We start from the raw sequence: 14,223 nt of genomic DNA, 5'->3' as shown, positions 1-14,223 counted from the left end.
GTTGACACCCACTCCATTCATGCCCCAGGGCGTGAATAGCTGCTGCTGTACAAACTGAAGCCTGCAGGCTTCTCAAATAAGTTCCTCTTGCCTTGATTCGCTAGAAAACCCCTCTGCACTCCAGACGGTGTGGCAAGCTAAATCACGGGAAGGGAGGTTGCTCCACAAACAATCTTTCCTTTGTGTTTTCTTTTCCACCAGACTCCTGTGCAAATCTTTCTCGGAGAACACTCTTTTCCCCACATGAAATAGGCTTTTTCTAATGGCATATAAGTGCTTACATTGCCCGCCATGCTGGACTCCGAGGATTTCGAAACACTGGTTGCATTTTCGCTATCCTGTAACTATGACAACAGATGACAAACTACTGTTTATGTCAGCTCCATCGTGAAACTGGCCAATTAGCAACATGCTCTCAGGAATGAGTCTTTCCAATGGGCTCACGGTTAACTGTGCAAAGACGAATGTAAACAACCCATCAACGGTTTCTTAAAGACTGAGCTTCATTGGAGAATACTAAATTGTCGTGTTCCATCAGTGGCCGCAAACATGACTCCAGACTCTGTTTTGTTTTGTTAAGGTTGTTTAAGCCAGTTGCTGTTTGTTACAATGTTGACATAGGAAAAGTCAAAACCCTGGTAACTGAATCAAAGCTCAACTGTGGCCGCTCGGTAGACAGGCCTTTCAGTTTCTGTCCAACTTTGTGGGTATCTTCCTAGGAATTTTTTTAAAATCACAACAACAACCTTTCTCATGTTGCTCTTAGGTCAAGTTGGTTTGATATAGCTTGGTCCCGCTGTTCCGTTCTTCACACCTCATGGGCCTGGGCCCTCTTAACTTCAATTTGGTGATTTGGTTTACTTTCCTGCTACCCCAGCCTTACTACCCTGCTCTGTTTTCCAGACATTTACTAGGATGAAAGGCTTCAGAGCTGAATTCAGAGGGGCCCTGACCCTGCAACTTCCAGGCCCAGTACCCCCGCGAGAAAGAAGACCCTGTGAGCCAGCTCTCAGAGACTGCTGGGACCCCATCCCCCCTTCTAGAGCCCAGCCAGTAAGACTCGCTTCCCCTCATCCGCAAGGCAGTTCTCAGGCAATCGAAATTGCTAGCCTGGACGCCACTACTGGACCCGCCCTCGGACGGGGGTGCGGGGGCGGGCGGGAGGGGGGAGGAGGTGAGGCTGCTTCTCTGTGCCCGGGCCCCGAAGCTCTGGCTAAGAGCCGTTGAGGCGCAGGAACCTCGAAGGCGGCCGGATGCTGGAGGGAAGCGACCACTGTGCTCGCAGGCAGGAGACCCAAGCGGGGCTACCCTTGGCCGGCGCTTGGGGCCGGAAGGGAGCTCTGGATTTCGATCCCTCCCCCTTTCCCTGGTGTGTCTTAGAGTACCGTGCCCCTCAGACCCTCCTGCTGTCATGTACCAGCCTGAAGGAGAGGCGCATCTCTCGTCCACGCCCTCCACCATGGGCAACGCTTCTAATGCGGAGGATTGCGAGAGTCGTCAGTGGCTCCACTGGGACGAAAGCCCAGCCATCAGCTCAGCGATGTTCTCGGCCGGGGTGCTGGGGAACCTCATTGCGCTGGCGCTGCTGGCGCGCCGCTGGCGCGGGGACACGGGGTGCAGTGCGGGCAGCCGGACCTCTATCTCCTTGTTCCACGTGCTGGTGACAGAGCTGGTGCTCACCGACCTGCTGGGAACCTGCCTCATCAGCCCGGTGGTGCTGGCTTCCTATGCGCGCAATCAGACCCTAGTGGCCCTGGCGCCCGAGAGTCGCGCGTGCACCTACTTCGCCTTCGCAATGACCTTCTTCAGCCTGGCCACGATGCTCATGCTCTTCGCCATGGCCCTGGAACGCTACCTCGCCATCGGGCACCCTTACTTCTACCGACGCCGCTTCTCGCGCCGGGGTGGCCTGGCTGTGCTGCCCGCCATCTACGCGGTCTCGTTGCTCTTCTGTTCCCTGCCGCTGCTCAACTACGGGGAGTATGTCCAGTACTGTCCCGGGACGTGGTGCTTTATCCGTCACGGGCGGACTGCGTACCTGTACGCCACAGTGCTGCTCCTGCTCATCGTGGCGGTGCTCGCCTGCAACATCAGTGTCATCCTCAACCTGATTCGCATGCACCGTCGGGGCAGGAGAAGGCGCTGCGGGTTGTCTGGCAGTGCACTAGGCGGCCCTGGATCGCGCAGAAGAGGAGAACGGACTTCGATGGCGGAGGAGACGGACCATCTCATTCTCCTGGCCATTATGACGGTAACCTTCGCCATTTGCTCCTTGCCTTTCACAGTAAGTCACGGGTTTGTTTCCACAGTCCGGGGTGCAGCTTTTAAAAACTCCTCTCACCCCACCCTTTTCACCCCCAGGCACACACTGGTAACTTGGGGGGAGGATGCCCTAATTTATAAAGGTCTATTGCATTCGCTTTTCCCTTTCGCCATTACCCACTTCCTTCCTCCTCCAGTCTTTGCGTATGAACCCTATGGACGTTGCTAACTTAGCGCTTCTGCTACGCACTACTGTCTACAAGGTCCCATCCCTGGGTTGGTAATTGAAAAGGAGAGAGTCCTTTCCAAGTTAGGACCGCTGTCAATTTTATAATCTGAGCACTGGAGCCCAGTTTGCTGACCTTGTAGCCCCGTCCTTTGGTGCTTTTACTTCTCCTGGGCAAAATGTAACTGCTGACCCACAGCATTCAGAGGGTCCTTGGTGTAGACGTTCACAGCCTGCCTCTTTCACTGGACTTTAGGAATTTTAAAATCCAGAACTGTAGTTTACAGGCTTACCAGGCCATGAACCTGAGAGGAAGAGACTAACTGTAGTGCGGAGTTTTTGTCATCCCTCAAAGGAGGACACTTGTAACCTCTTACAAAATATTCCCTTGATGCCACTGTCAAGAACACACATAGATGCTGTCCATGCTGTAGCTGTGCACCTCATGAGCACACCAATAAACAGTCCAGCATGCAGCTTTTAAAAACTCCTCTCACCCCACCCTTTTCACCCCCAGGCACACACTGGTAACTTGGGGGCGGGGGAGAGTGTCCTAATTTATAAAGGTCTATTGCATTCACTTTTCCTTTTCGCCATTACCCACTTCCTTCCTCCTCCAGTCTTTGCGTATGAACCCTACGGACGTTGCTAACTTAGCGCTTCTTCTAAGCTAAGTAGTAACAGCAGGCAGACCTCAGGGAAGAGGCAAAGAGGCTGCCTGTGAGAAGCTGCGGCAGGGCCAGGGTAGAAGCACGGGTTTGGTCCATTTAGAGGCAGCATTAACTGTTAGTTCTAAAATACATCTAACATGGACACAGAGCCAAAGTGGGAGCCTTCTGGCCTCACGTGAGCTACAAACTGGGGATTAGAAAAGAGATGACATAGACAGTGGCTAGCAGGAGATCTGACTCCTACTGGTCACCTGCGACACTTCTGTTTGGTGCCATCTGCTCACCCTCAGGAAGAAAGGCATGCAGATGCGAGCCACGCCCCCAAGGAACTCCCCTTCTCGGCTGTGTTTTCTTTGCTCTGCTCCCCATGCAATCACACCTGTACCTCTCCTCTGACGTGGTCTGAACTACTAAAGTCACACTTAGTGGAGGAAGGAGATGGAGCTGGGCAAGGCCCCCTGCTAAATAGCGGATCAGGCTACAGAAGGTGGCATCTCCCTAAACACCCCAGCAGGAGAGTTTGAGCTGTGTAATAGTGTGATCTGGAACCCAACATGGCTCCCGTGCTTTCGTTTTATGGGGAGGGTGTTTTGTGTTTGTGGCCAAGCTAGTTTTTGGAAATTGGGATAGGATGGTGATTGTTATCTGTAAAGCAGGCACTTGCTGTCTGTCTCACTGAGCAGCAGGCTACAGCCAGCCCGGGTGGGCAGTGTCTTCTTAGGCTGCTGGGAGTTAGGATGCCTGCTCTGAGAGTTCTATCTGTCACTGAGGAGTAAATGTATAAAATTACCGCCAGCTACTTAAGTAGCCTGAGTATGAGCTCCAAACACTTGCAAGAAGGACTGTTATTCCCTTCCTAAGTCATTGAAAGGAGGCAAGTGGGAAGAAAAATGCCTCCTCTTCGACTGGCAAACTTGGTAAAACTATATTAAAAGAAATAAAACAGCGATATTTTACACAGGTTCCTCTGTGTTCATGTAAGAGTTGCCTTTAATCATGGAGGATAAATCTCTCTCTCTCTCTCTCTCTCTCTCTCTCTCTCTCTCTCTATATATATATATATATATATATATATATATATATATACACACATATACATATATCCCTTAACATCCTGACCACAGTTTCCCCTCCCACCTCCCCTCTGCCCAACCCCTCTCCTCCCAGCCCCCCTCCCACCTCCCCTCTGCCCAACCCCTCTCCTCCCAGCCTCCCTCCCACCTCCCCTCTACCCCACCCCTCTCCTCCCAGCCCCCCTCCCACCTCCCCTCTACCCCACCTCTCTCCTCCCAGCCCCCTCCCCCTCCCCTCTGCCCCACCCCTCTCTTCTCAGCCTCCCCTCCCATCTCCCCTCTGCCCCACCCCTCCATTCCTCTTCCATTTCTCTTCAGAAAAGGGCAGGCCTCCCTCATGGATAGCAACCAAACATGGTGCAATAAGACTAGGCACCTCCCCCATGTGATAAGGCTGGATGGACAAGGCAACCAAGTAGGAGAAAAAGGGTCCCAAAAGCAGTCAAAAGAGTCAGAGAGAGCCCCTGCTCCCACTGTTGGGCATCCCATACGAAGGCCAAGCTACACAAGCAGAACATATACACAGAGGGCCACTACCACACAGGCTCCCTGGGTGTTGGTTCAGCCTCTGTGAGCTCCTATGACTCTGTAGGTTTTCTTGTTATCCCCCCCCTTTAATAGCAGGCCAGAGATGGCCCCAGAATTGGCAAAAGAAAGAACTTAGCGCCAAAAGTCTCTTAGAACGGATGAAGAAGCAGGGTTTTGCTCTGACATTCTGCTCTCGTTCATCTGTCTGTTGGGGAAGGGGCCCACAGAGAAAGTGACGAAGAGATTCTACACCAATCTACCCCTTAGAATTGACACTGCCAGCAAACTGTGCTCTAGGCTTGCTTCTGCAAATGCCCATGGCAAAGATGCCCAACAAGCAGAGAGAATCCCAATACGAGTGTAGCAGATGACCGGTACCCTGACACACTTTGTGATCACCATGACATCACAGCCACACAAACTGCAGGTAGCCCCGAGGGCACAGCATCAAACCACAGTGCCACATCATCTCTCTGTAAGAAAATCAACATTGCCTGTTGACAGCTTTTATTTTGTTTAGCGTCTTATCTTTCTTCCTTTCTTTCTTTTTTCTTTTCTTTTTTTTTTTTTTTTTTTGGTTTTCTGAGACAAGATTTCTCTGTGTGACCTTGGCTGTCCTAGACTCGCTTTGTAGACCAGGTTGGCCTCAAATTCACAGCGATCCGCCTGCCTCTGCCTCCCGAGTGCTGGGATTAAAGGCGTGCACCACCACACCCGGCTGTGTCTTATCTTTCAATCCCATTGCATGTTTAAGCCTTGTGAGCACTGCAATATTGGGATGTATTCCCTTCAGGGTCCATATGACAGTTAAAAACTTATGGCTGATGTTCACACATTCTGTGGTTTCCCCGTTTGACATGTGCCCCCAAAGGACCCCCCAAGTCCTTTGGCACTGCTTGGGCCATGCTAAGATGGCAGTGAGCCTTCCACTGGAGTAGGAACCATTTGCACAGGTCCCAGAAGCAGGCTGAGCCTTGCCTCTGCATTCAGGCACCTGTTTTCTCCAACACAATCAAAATGCAAGGAGTGCCACAAATGTGAGACATGTAAGGAATTTCAGAGATTTTTGAAAGCCATACATGGAAAAAGTGAAACCAGTGAAATTAATTTTAATGATATATTAATTTAACTCAACCGACCAGAATATTATCAATTAAAACAAAAGTTATTCATATAAAAATGCCTACCCAGATATTCGAACTAATTGTTTTTTTTATATTCCTTTTTTTAAAGATTTATTTATTTATTACTTATACAGCAGGCCAGAAGAGGGCACCAGATCTCATTATAGATGGTTGTGAGCCACCATGTGATTGCTGAGAATTGAACTCAGGTCCTTTGGAAGAACAGCCAGTGCTCTTAACATCTGGGCCATCTCTCTGGCCTTTTTTTTTTCATGTTCTTAAATATAGCAGCAGCCTACTTCTCTTCCCATTAAAAAAAACCTCACGCCTTTAGTCCCAGCACTCAGGAGGCAGAGACCAGGTGGATCGCTGTGAGTTTGAGGACAGCCTGGTCTACAAAGCGAGTCCAGGACAGTCCAGGGTACACAGAAAAACCCTGTCTCGAAAAACAAAACAAACAAACAAACAAAAAACCTCAGAATAGCAAGAACCGTTTTCTGCATTCCTCTAAAGCGCATGAGACCTTTAGCCAGTGAGGAGAAGTGTTCATGGCCACAGCTGGCGGGACCCCCGGTCAGTTCTGCAGCTGTCTGGCAGTGGAGCAGGATAAGAATTAGGAAATACAGAATTAGTAATAAAGTGCCAATGCCAGCCATAGACCCAAGTTATAAACAGAGTGGAATTACGACTTCCTTCTAGGATGTCAGTCTAGGGCCTCCTAGATTCAGGAAATAAAACTCTCAAAATGGAACAAAAATGCACCAACACACTGTAATGAAGTCAAGTTCAACTTCACGTATCACCAGTGTTACCCCCAGAAGCCTCGGGTTCTGAGTGTTGATTTTGACATCAGTTCCTCATCCTCACAGTGACCTCTGAGATGGGTACTGTGATTCCTATTGTACAGATGAGTCAAGTGACTTCCTCCTGGACCCACAGTGAGGGAGATGCAGAGCTGGATGGAAGTCCTGGAGCTTGAGACTGTCACATATAGTAGCAAAGATGCCTAGAAGAAAGTCCTCCAGTCAAGGGGCCAACCATGGTTTCACAAGAGAATTGTGACAGTATGAATATTTGGATCACCTTGTCTCTTTATCCCAATGTATTAGTTTTAAAAATAAAACAACAGGGAGGTTTTTTTTTCCCTCCAGGGAAGCTCAGTCGTGTTGTTCCATTTTTCCTTTTCACCGTCCTATGAAACGCAAGCCGGGACTGAGATGTTAGGGCATTGGCTAGTGTAAACGCTAGTCTAAATTAAGAAATAATCAGATTAGCCCTCACATGAACCTTCCTTTGCTGCCCATGAAACATTTCTTTAGTGATTAAAAAGCCTGCGGTGTTTAAGAAGTGGGATTACTTTGTCTGTCCAATATAAAATCATGCATGAAACCAACAACACAGTCCAGTATAAATTAATAAATTCTTCCTTATGTTAATCAGCAGTTGTCATCATTTCACAGTGATAAATAGAAACTGTTTTTTCTTCCTGAAATGGAACCGAACACAGCAGACAGCAAGCCCTCCATCTTTGTCTCCAACACTGTGTCTCAGTGCCCGACCCACACCCAGTCACTTTCTCAGCACTGCTAACTGTGTGGTTAGCTTCTGGTCATTTAAAACTGTTTTCCACATGCCGTTAGGATAAAGTGCTTACGCATTTTATTCAGTCCTGAAATTTCAAGAGCTCTAAAAATATCTTTATCTTTACCAATTCTCCAGGGTTAGGATTTCTAGGTAAATCTGATTAGCGGAAATCTGATCTTTGCACTATAGAAAAAACACTGGAGTAAACAATCCTGGAGTTTCCCTGTTCGGTCCTGCTCTTCCTTGTGTAAAATGCCATGTAAATAGGTGGTGAAAATCTAGTATGAAATTAGCCAATCACGAGGAATATGAACTATAAAATCTCAGGTATCGGTGAAAGAGATGCCTGGACATCTCTGTGCGCCCACAGAGGACCTTGTGATGATGGTTTGTGAGACATCATTAGTGAGGTGCTGGGCGGCTGTGGGGACCCTTTACACACACATTCCTTGTTGGAGAATGTTCCTCTTTGTGGGTGTTTTCATTTGACATCTTTTACTTCATTTTGCTATTCTGCGGTTGGAGACTCCAGTGTAGACACGGGACGGTGTTAAAAACAACGCCTGCAGAAAGCATCATCTTTTTCCCAGCAGAGAATTTAATTAAGCTTTACGTCTACACCTTCAGTTAAGTGGAGTTTCACTGTACTGTGTTTCAGGCCAGGACTTCAGGTGTGTGTGTGTGTGTGTGTGTGTGTGTGTGTGTGTGTGTGTATCACAGCTCTTTGAGATCACTTCTTTCTTTTTTAGCATATTAACAGCCCATCACACTATGAGCTTAAAAACAAATAGATACCAGCATTCAGGAACGCAGTCAACAGATCTTTTTTCCCAGGTAGAGGCTTAACTCCCAGTTAATCTACAACTCCCTGCACTCGCTTGGCCTCTTCCGTTCCTGTTTCGGGTTTCTGACCACCAGCCCCCACCCAGATCCCAACCCTAAGCCTGCTTGCACCTCAACTCACGTCACTGGGGTTCACTAAGCTCCATTTTTCTGACAGCATTTTTTCCCTAAAATTGTTCCATAAATTAAAAACACAAGTAAGTAACCCTGAAATTAGGACACATGTGCAATGGAAAGGACCAGAAAAGGGGGGTAGAGCATCTAGGGAAACCTGGAACTTCCTGTGGACAAGGGGTGTTGATTTCTGGTCCACGGATAGTGTTTGTGTTATTTCTGGGGCCTTGACTGAGCTTGTCTTCTCTGTCAATTAGGAAACTAAAGGCAGGAAAAATCTCCTGCAGCAGGGAAAAGTCTCAGACAGAATCGACAGGTCAAGAAAGGCTTTTGTTAGGGGCAAGAAAACACACACATACAGTCCCTGTGCAGAGAGAAAAGACCTTCTGCGAAGCACAGGGGGACTGAGGAAGCGGAAGCCTCACCTCTCTCTGAGGGCTGTGAAGGGTCTTTCTCCTCTAGTTTAGTGATTGTCAGTTTGGACTTGGACAAAGACAAGGAGCCTGATAGAACCACAGTCCTGAGCCAGCCTTGAACTTGTCTGGCTGCTCCATTCATGTGTGTGTGTGTGTGTGTGTGTGTGTGTGTGTGTGTGTATGTGAGAGAGAGAGAGAGAGAGAGAGAGAGAGAGACAGAGACAGAGACAGAGAGACAGAGACAGAGACAGAGAGAGACAGAGAGACAGAGACAGAGACAGAGACAGAGAGGCAGAGACAGAGAGACAGAGACAGAGAGAGAATGAAAGACTGACTGGTAGGAGAATAAAAAACCAGGCCTTGGGCCGGACGTGGTGGCTTATGCCTTTAATCCCAGCACTTGGGAGGCAGAGGCAGGCGGATCGCTGTGAGTTCGAGGCCAGCCTGGTCTACAAAGTGAGTCCAGGACAGCCAAGGCTACACAGAGAGACTCTGTCTCGAAAAACCAAAAAAAAAAAAAAAAAAAAAAAAAAAAGCCCAGGCCTTGAGGCCTTTGTCCCCCATCAGGTGAGTGAAGACAAAGCTGAAAGTTCGCCAGCTTTCTTGTCTATTTGTGGCTCCTTTCCCTGTCTGTCCACTTATCAGAAATCTGTCCGGCTCCCTCTCAGCCTCTCATATGAGTCACTCCAAAAGCCACCTGCAAAGTATGTTTAGAGGACTCCTGGGTGGACGGCTCATATGGCCCAGCATTTCCTCAGAGCCACTGTCCTGCACCAGAGCAACCCAGAGCTCTAGACTTCAGGGCACTTCCAAGATGCACAGTGCCAAGGCCATGACCACCCTGGAGCCATATTGGTGCCCCAGCCTTTTCTTATGATGGAACACTTCCATTTCATTGTACCTCAGACATGTTTTGGGGAAAAAAGATTGACAAAAAAAATCAATCTTGGGGTTAACTGTGAAAAGCCTGTAGCTAGGATACCACAATGTCTTTCAGAAAGCAGATGAACTCAGTAAGTGCTGCCTGCAAGTTAGCTGATAGGAAGTTTTGATGAGGGAAAACAAAAACAAGCAAACAAAAACAAAAAGCCAAACAGCTTCTTAAAATATGCGGGCCTGTAATCCCAGCACTCAGGAGGCAGAGGGAGAGGCAGATCTGTGAGTTTGAGGCCAGCCTGGTCTACAAAGCAAGTCCAGGACAACCAAAGCTAACACAGAGAAGCCTTGTCTTGAAAAAAAAATGTTTTAAGCTACCATTTCCCCATCTTTAAACAGAAGAGCGAAAGCCACAGGCCTTCACGACACCCTTGAACAGAAGTGTCTACACACCTCTAGTTCTGGTAGCCACTTGTGAATCTCACATGAAGTTTTGCATCAAAGGCTTTGTAATGCAGGTGTCAGGATACTGTCTAGGGACTGACTGACGTTGAGGCTGAAGCCCCATCACTGCAGTTTGACTCTGTAGACAAACTAGTCTTTTAAGCCTTGCCTTCCTTCTCTCTAAAATGAGTTTGCACTCCCCTGAATCACAAGACTGCATAAGTCAAAGAAGCAAGGCAACTGAATGAACTAAATCTCCCCTGGGGAATTTCACTGATGAGCCAAATAAGGTGCTCATGCACGCTAAGATGCTGAATCCACTCTGTGTCAGGTAAAAGATGGGCAAGTAGTTTAAATGACATCCCCTGGCCACTGCCAAGATGAAGCTTTCCCTGCGCGGGGGGCCTAGGACAGGGCTGTCACAGCAGGTTTTCAGCTGTGCCACTCCATACCATAGCTCTGTAGTCCTTGCAAAACCTGCTGTGGGTTTGGGCTGAAGCGGTTCGCACACTGGACACATTAGACTAGCACCTGGTATTTTTCTCACAGCAAGCACATAGGTAGTGTGTGCTAGAAGGCACACGTGTTCCCAACACCTCTGGCTTTATGTTTTAGAACATCACCAATACATCACTCATTAACTCCAGTGTCTCCCAACGTCAGGTGTTGATTAAGAACTAAGGATCTGCTCTTGGGAGCGAGGAAGCGCAGCTGCAGGGAGGTTCACACTGTCAGCTTGGAGCCAGGTGATAGGGATGGGTACTTTTTAATGTTAAGGTCAGCCAAGGGCATTTCCAAGAGGAGATTCATGAGCAATTTAGGCAGGGCCACTGTGAGGGCCGGGGTGCAGAAGAGGCAGGGGCATGGCAGGTCAGGCAGGGCCACTGTGGGGGCTGGGGTGCGGAAGAGGCAGGGGCATGGCAGGTCAGGCAGGGCCACTGTGGCGGCTGGGGTGCGGAAGAGGCAGGGGCATGGTGGGTCTGAGCTGTGGCCTTTATTGGAGTTTCTGCAGGAAAGGCATGTCAAAGTGAAAGGAATAGGGTTGGCAGACTTGGATAATCATGGCAGGCTGTTCCCTACAGGACAGTTGCCTGGTAACAGAACTGTGGATCATTAAGGAGGGGAACATTACCACAGCTTATGGGGTCTGTGGATGAGGTGGATCTCAGGACTGGTCAGCAACGCCTGCAGCAAAAACATGCTCCCTGTTGAGCCCTTTGCTGGCTGCAGTAATCAGTCACTCGGAGGAGAAGCAATGTCTCCCCAGCCACAGACTTTTAGATAGCTCAGCCTCATAATAGGGTTTGGAATGTAGCTCAGGGGTAGACTGCTTGCCATTAGAATGTGAGTTCTAATCCCCAGCTCCTCAAAAGAAAAACACACATAATAAAATATCATAACATATAAGCACTATAGCTATAATGCAGTTACATGACAGTATTGAATATACTTAGTACTAAATTGCTCACTTGCAAGTGATAAAATGGCGTGTTTTATGTTAGATGGATTTCACTACAACTTAAACAAAGAATTGAGTTGTCTCTACAAAGTATTGGCTACCTTCTGAAATGCACATTTTAAGCAACTCTCAAACTTACCCGCCCATCGTGGATGAAAAGGAAAAGAAACTGCATAGAATTTCTCCATCCTTAAGCCAGTTCTCACTGCTCGCCTTCCTGTCACACTCTACAAGATCAGAAACTATGGCGTGGGTTATTCTGCGCTGAACCCGTGGAGCTAGGAGATGAGGATGCTGAGTCCTGTCCGCACTGCTTGCCTTGCAAGCCCAACTCAGCACTTCCGAGTCCCCTGCTAAACCAGATCAGAGACAGCTATGAGATTGTCTACAACAGAGTGCTATTATTTGTGTGTGGCATGCTGTCTCTCCTCTCTCTCTCTCTCTCTCTCTCTCTCTCTCTCTCTCTCTCTCTCTCTCTCTCTCTGTCTCTCTCTCTCTCTCTCTCTGTCTCTCTCCCCGTGTGTGTGTGTGTATGTGTGTGTGTGTGTGTGTGTGTGTGCACACTATTACTGAATTTCTCCCTCCAAGCTCACCTCTTGAACACATCATACTGAATATTTTGTATCATCATAAGTAGTGTAACAGCCTGGATAACAGTTGCCCTGTTGCATTGCGTAGCCCCACCTAACTCCTCTCTCTGAGGTCTGGAAAGCCCGCCATCAATTCTTCTTTTTCCTTACTCATCTGCCAACTCTTTTCTCCATTCCTTATGCCAAGATTCTCTGGCATAAACACCTCTGGCTGCCAAACCTTCCCGCTATTGTCCTAACATAAGCAACCCAAAGACGACGGCTGCTTTTCTCTCTCCCTACAATTTGTTTAGGACATCCAGTTCCCAGATGCTGCAGTGCGAGTACCAGGGGAAAGGGGACGAGTGAGTTATTTTGGGAAAAGAGTGTCAGGGAAGAAGTGGATGGCTTCCCCAAGTCACAGACAAGGCCAGAGGGTCCCTGGAGCATTGAGAATTAGTGCATCAGTTAGATGATGAGGTGTGGTCCACATTCAGACCTCCTCCTCTCTGGAGACTGGAGTGCAGGGCTGTGGCTGCCATGCACATGCTGTTTCCAGTCAGTCTGACCAAATGGCTGCATTGAGTAGACTCAACGCCCATTTGAAAATGCTGATCCATGCAGAAGGTTTGTCCGTTCACTTCCCAGAGTTTAAGACGTCATTCTGAAAGCTCCTGCTGTAACTCTGATCTAGATGTGACAGGTACTGGACTTGTGCCCTTCTAGGCCACTAAGCAGCCTTAGGTCCATGGCAAGTTACCTGGCTCCTTGGTGCCTCTGTGTTCTCACTGGTGAAATGTGCTCCCAGCTGACTTACTTGGTAGAGCATGTGCTACATGCACACTCTGAAGCAGCTAATCTGTTACTTACGATGACCATGTGAAGTGGATGTGATATCACCCTTTTTGCAGGTTCACAAGTTTCTTGACCACGAAAGTAAAGTTACATACAGAGCTAAATTTAAGGTGTAACAGTGCAATACTCAGAACCAGTACTCTAACTAATGCATGCTGTTGCTGTCTCTTCATGAACCGTGTTGGTTACACTAGGTCAGATATTTGGAGGTGCAACATGTTATTCTTAACATTCCCAAGACTTAAGTTCCTCATCTGTTACAGTTTCCATAAGGACTAGGAAGAAAGCAGGTTTAGGACATACTCGGCTATTGATAAATAGTAACTACTAACACTATTACCATTACCGCTGATATTATTAAAATATTCTATTTGACAAAGCACAGTGGTTCACACCTGTAATCCTACCTGGGAGGCTATAGGCAGATCATATGTTTGAGGTCAGTTGGGTTATATAATGAGACCATTAGATTTTATTCTAGGTGCCAAGAAACGTTTCTTTCTTTCCCTCCGTTCCCAATGACAGGACTAGAAGGTTCCGTGTGATGCCAATGTTCACTGTAACCCATAGAGTACATCTCTTCATTAAGTTTATGGGAAGCGTGGCTATGTTATGCTTTGTGTAGGAGATTTTTGCCACCCACCCTTTCACTGCCATCAACCAGGCAAACCAAGGCTTAATCTCCAGAAACGATACAGGATCTAAACCGCCTTGCTTATGATGGACAACTAACCATCATTTTCCTCTCTGCTTCTTTCAGATCTTTGCTTATATGAATGAAACCTCTTCCCGAAAGGAAAAGTGGGACCTCCAAGCGCTCAGATTTTTATCAGTTAACTCTATAATTGACCCTTGGGTCTTTGCCATCCTTAGGCCACCAGTCCTGAGACTAATGCGTTCAGTCCTCTGTTGTCGGACTTCACTGAGAACACAAGAGGCCCCACAGACTTCCTGTTCCACCCAGTCCAGTGCCAGTAAACAAACTGACCTTTGTGGGCCGCTGTGAGGGTGCGCTTCGTGGGGGTGCCTCTGCAAGAACCCTCGAATAGCCTCCGTGGAGAGACATAAAGGGCTGGCATATAAACCAAATGACACTGCCCCGATAAAGCAGGTTCAACAGACCTTCACAAGGAGGCCTGTGCTGCAGATGTGATGACAAGCCCCTTTGAGGAAGGTGTC

At 48.1% G+C, this 14,223-nt stretch overlaps 1 protein-coding gene across 3 annotated transcripts in view; it reads left to right on the top strand.

Annotated features, from left to right (window-relative positions):
• Positions 1–1,064: 1,064 nt before the first annotated feature.
• The window catches only part of PTGER2 (prostaglandin E receptor 2), a 45,155-nt gene continuing 31,996 nt past the window's right edge, over positions 1,065–14,223 (top strand). The window contains exons 1-2 of one of the 3 annotated variants that reach the window (XM_084795872.1): positions 1,065–2,284; positions 13,805–14,053. In XM_084795872.1, the coding sequence (XP_084651998.1) occupies positions 1,412–2,284; positions 13,805–14,050 (1,119 nt within the window). In that variant the 5' untranslated portion in view covers positions 1,065–1,411 and the 3' untranslated portion in view covers positions 14,051–14,053. Of the gene's footprint in view, positions 2,285–13,804; positions 14,054–14,223 lie in introns of those variants that run through there. The other 2 variants (XM_084795870.1, XM_084795871.1) reach the window with 2 other exon arrangements.

This window comes from Acomys minous (assembly GCF_964271855.1).
Source record: "Acomys minous genome assembly, chromosome: 9".
Lineage (NCBI taxonomy): Eukaryota > Metazoa > Chordata > Mammalia > Rodentia > Muridae > Acomys > Acomys minous.
This window is presented reverse-complemented; position numbering and strand designations above follow the sequence as displayed.